At 51.9% G+C, this 2,500-nt stretch overlaps 1 protein-coding gene across 1 annotated transcript in view; it reads left to right on the forward strand.

Moving 5' to 3' along the window:
- The window catches only part of LOC125024979 (tensin-like), a 673,585-nt gene that overhangs the window by 442,605 nt on the left and 228,480 nt on the right, over nucleotides 1-2,500 (forward strand). Inside the window, 1 exon segment of the mRNA XM_047612792.1 lies at nucleotides 933-1,385. Coding sequence (XP_047468748.1) covers nucleotides 933-1,385 — 453 coding nt within the window.

Raw genomic sequence — 2,500 nt, forward strand, 5'->3', positions numbered from 1 at the left:
GCATTCCGACCAGAAAATAATAAAATTCGTCTTTGTTAAGAAAATCCCGGAGGAAAATATTAAAGTGAAGGAGACATCGACAGACTGAAAATAAAACGTAGTGGGGATGGGATTTGGGAAAGACAGTCACGAACACGAACTCGAAATGTGTAGAATGTGAAGGCGAATGTGTCGAAGTGTGAGAAAGCCGTCAGGGTGCAGGAGGGTGTAGCCCCCCACCCCACCCCAGACAAGCACACTGGGGCTGGAATGGCGTGCTTGCAAAGGCGGTGGACTAGCCCGGGCTGCCTGCTTTGTGTTGTGCCAATCTAGCCGTCCAGCCGTTGAAGGATCTGGATGCTTCTGAAGGGATCCGATCAGTCTGCCGAGGATCTCATAAGCGTTCCAATCAGCCGTCATGTTGGGCTCACTGCGGAGGAAAAGGAAGGGGAAAAAGGTACTTAGACTCGGGGAGGGAGGGGGGGAGGTGGCAGGGTCTGTCATGGATTTGTCTTCGGCGTTTGACAGCGTAAAGTGTACATGATGGCATGCTCGCGTTGTTCACCAGGGGAGCTTTCACGGTTTACTGCCGGTCATTTGACCTTTATTGATTGTTAGGGATTTTTAATTGATATGCTATATTGCTAGGAACACTCTAGGGCCTTGTGAGGGATTAGCTAAAACTTGTGTAGACCGTCTCGTACGTCAGTCGGGTGACCCAGGACGGGTCGCACAGCAGGGCACAAGTCTTGGGGATTTTGGGAATATCTTTAGGTATTTAGGCATTGTAAGGCCTTCTTGTCCTTTGTAATTTTAAGAGAACCTAGATTTCAGATAATGTACCTTTATTGCTGTAAGTTAGGTTGTTGCCCGCCCTGCCCTGCCGCCCCCTGAGGACGAATGGGCAGGGCCCGGGCGTGGTTGGCCAGTCATTAGCAGTGTTGTTCTTGTAGGAGGCGGCGAGTGAGACCCCGCGGTCCTTTACCGACCCCGCCCGCCAGATCTTTTACGAGCTCCGGGCAACAACCGCAAGACCCGGACCCAGGGGTCCCTCTTCTCTCCAGGGCTCTCCTCTCTCTCCCCGACGTCGCTCTCCCGGGGGCACCGCCCCTCCTTCCCTCCAGCCCAGTCCCACCCTCACCCGTCACGCCGGAGGGCCACCTCCTCGGGAAGACCCCGGCGAGGCGACTGGAGTGGCCAGTCCCGCGAGGACGGGCAGCCCCGGCCAGCTGAGGCGCGGAGGGTGTGTTGGCCCCACACCTTCCCAGGGGGGATCCCCTCGGGTCTCCCAGCGGGAGTCATCGCCGGCTGCCGGGGTAGGATCCCTAGGCACGGGCGAGGGGAGCAAAGCAAGTGCCCCTTGGGAGAGCGAAGGGGTTGGCCTCGCACGGATACATCATGCTCCGGTAAGCTGCCTGCCGAAGGTGGAGGTTCACGTTTGACGGCGCGCTGGCTCAAGCACACCTGCACGCCTCCTCTCCCGCCCTTCCCCATCTTAGCTCCCCGGCAATGGCAGGGCGTCTCTAACGCTGCCTGGCCGTTGGCGATTCTTTTCCCTTCAGTGTTTCCCGAAGAGGTGGCGTGCAGGGGTGTAATGAGAGCGAAGCAAATACAGAACAGGGATTACAACTTCATGTGGTGCTCTGTGGGTCCCGCTTTTTGTTGCATGTGGTGTGTGCCGGGCTGCTCCGGCTGCTTGTTGAAGAAAACGGATCATTGGAAAGGGGAAACTAAGATGTACTTATTTTGTTTGATATATTTTCGCATGATTATAACACAGCATGGGCTATGCTTTATTAACACCTATTCTATTTTGATTTTTTACTTGTGTGTGAACTTAGTACCATGTTGAATGTTTTTGATGTAGTGTGAGTTATGTATTATTTGATCTATTACAGATCGAGACAGAAAATAAGGTAAGTCAGATATATATATATATATATATATATATATATATATATATATATATATGTTCTGGTTTCTGGATGTTAACATTTTAAATCGACAACACGTACACACAAGACATGCAACAACCTTTTTTGGTAAATTTTCCTTGATGAAGATTGACGGAAAAAGACGGAAAATGAAGATTTTAACATCTCTCTCTCTCTCTCTCTCTCTCTCTCTCTCTCTCTCTCTCTCTCTCTCTCTCTCTCTCTCTCTCTCTCTCTCTCTCTCTCTCTGCCTCTCTCTCTCTCTGTGCCTCTCTCTCTCTCTGTGCCTCTCTCTCTCTCTGTGCCTCTCTCTCTCTCTGTGCCTCTCTCTCTCTCTGTGCCTCTCTCTCTCTCTGTGCCTCTCTCTCTCTCTGTGCCTCTCTCTCTCTCTGTGCCTCTCTCTCTCTCTGTGCCTCTCTCTCTCTCTGTGCCTCTCTCTCTCTCTGTCCTCTCTCTCTCTCTCTCTCTCTCTCTCTCTCTCTCTCTCTCTCTCTCTCTCTCTCTCTCTCTCTCTCTCTCTCTCTCTCTCTCTCTCTCTCTCTCTCTCTCTCTCTCTCTCTCTCTCTCTCTCTCTAGCCTCCGGGCTA

The sequence above is a fragment of the Penaeus chinensis genome, chromosome 4 (genome assembly GCF_019202785.1).
Source record: "Penaeus chinensis breed Huanghai No. 1 chromosome 4, ASM1920278v2, whole genome shotgun sequence".
In the NCBI taxonomy this organism is placed as follows: domain Eukaryota; kingdom Metazoa; phylum Arthropoda; class Malacostraca; order Decapoda; family Penaeidae; genus Penaeus; species Penaeus chinensis.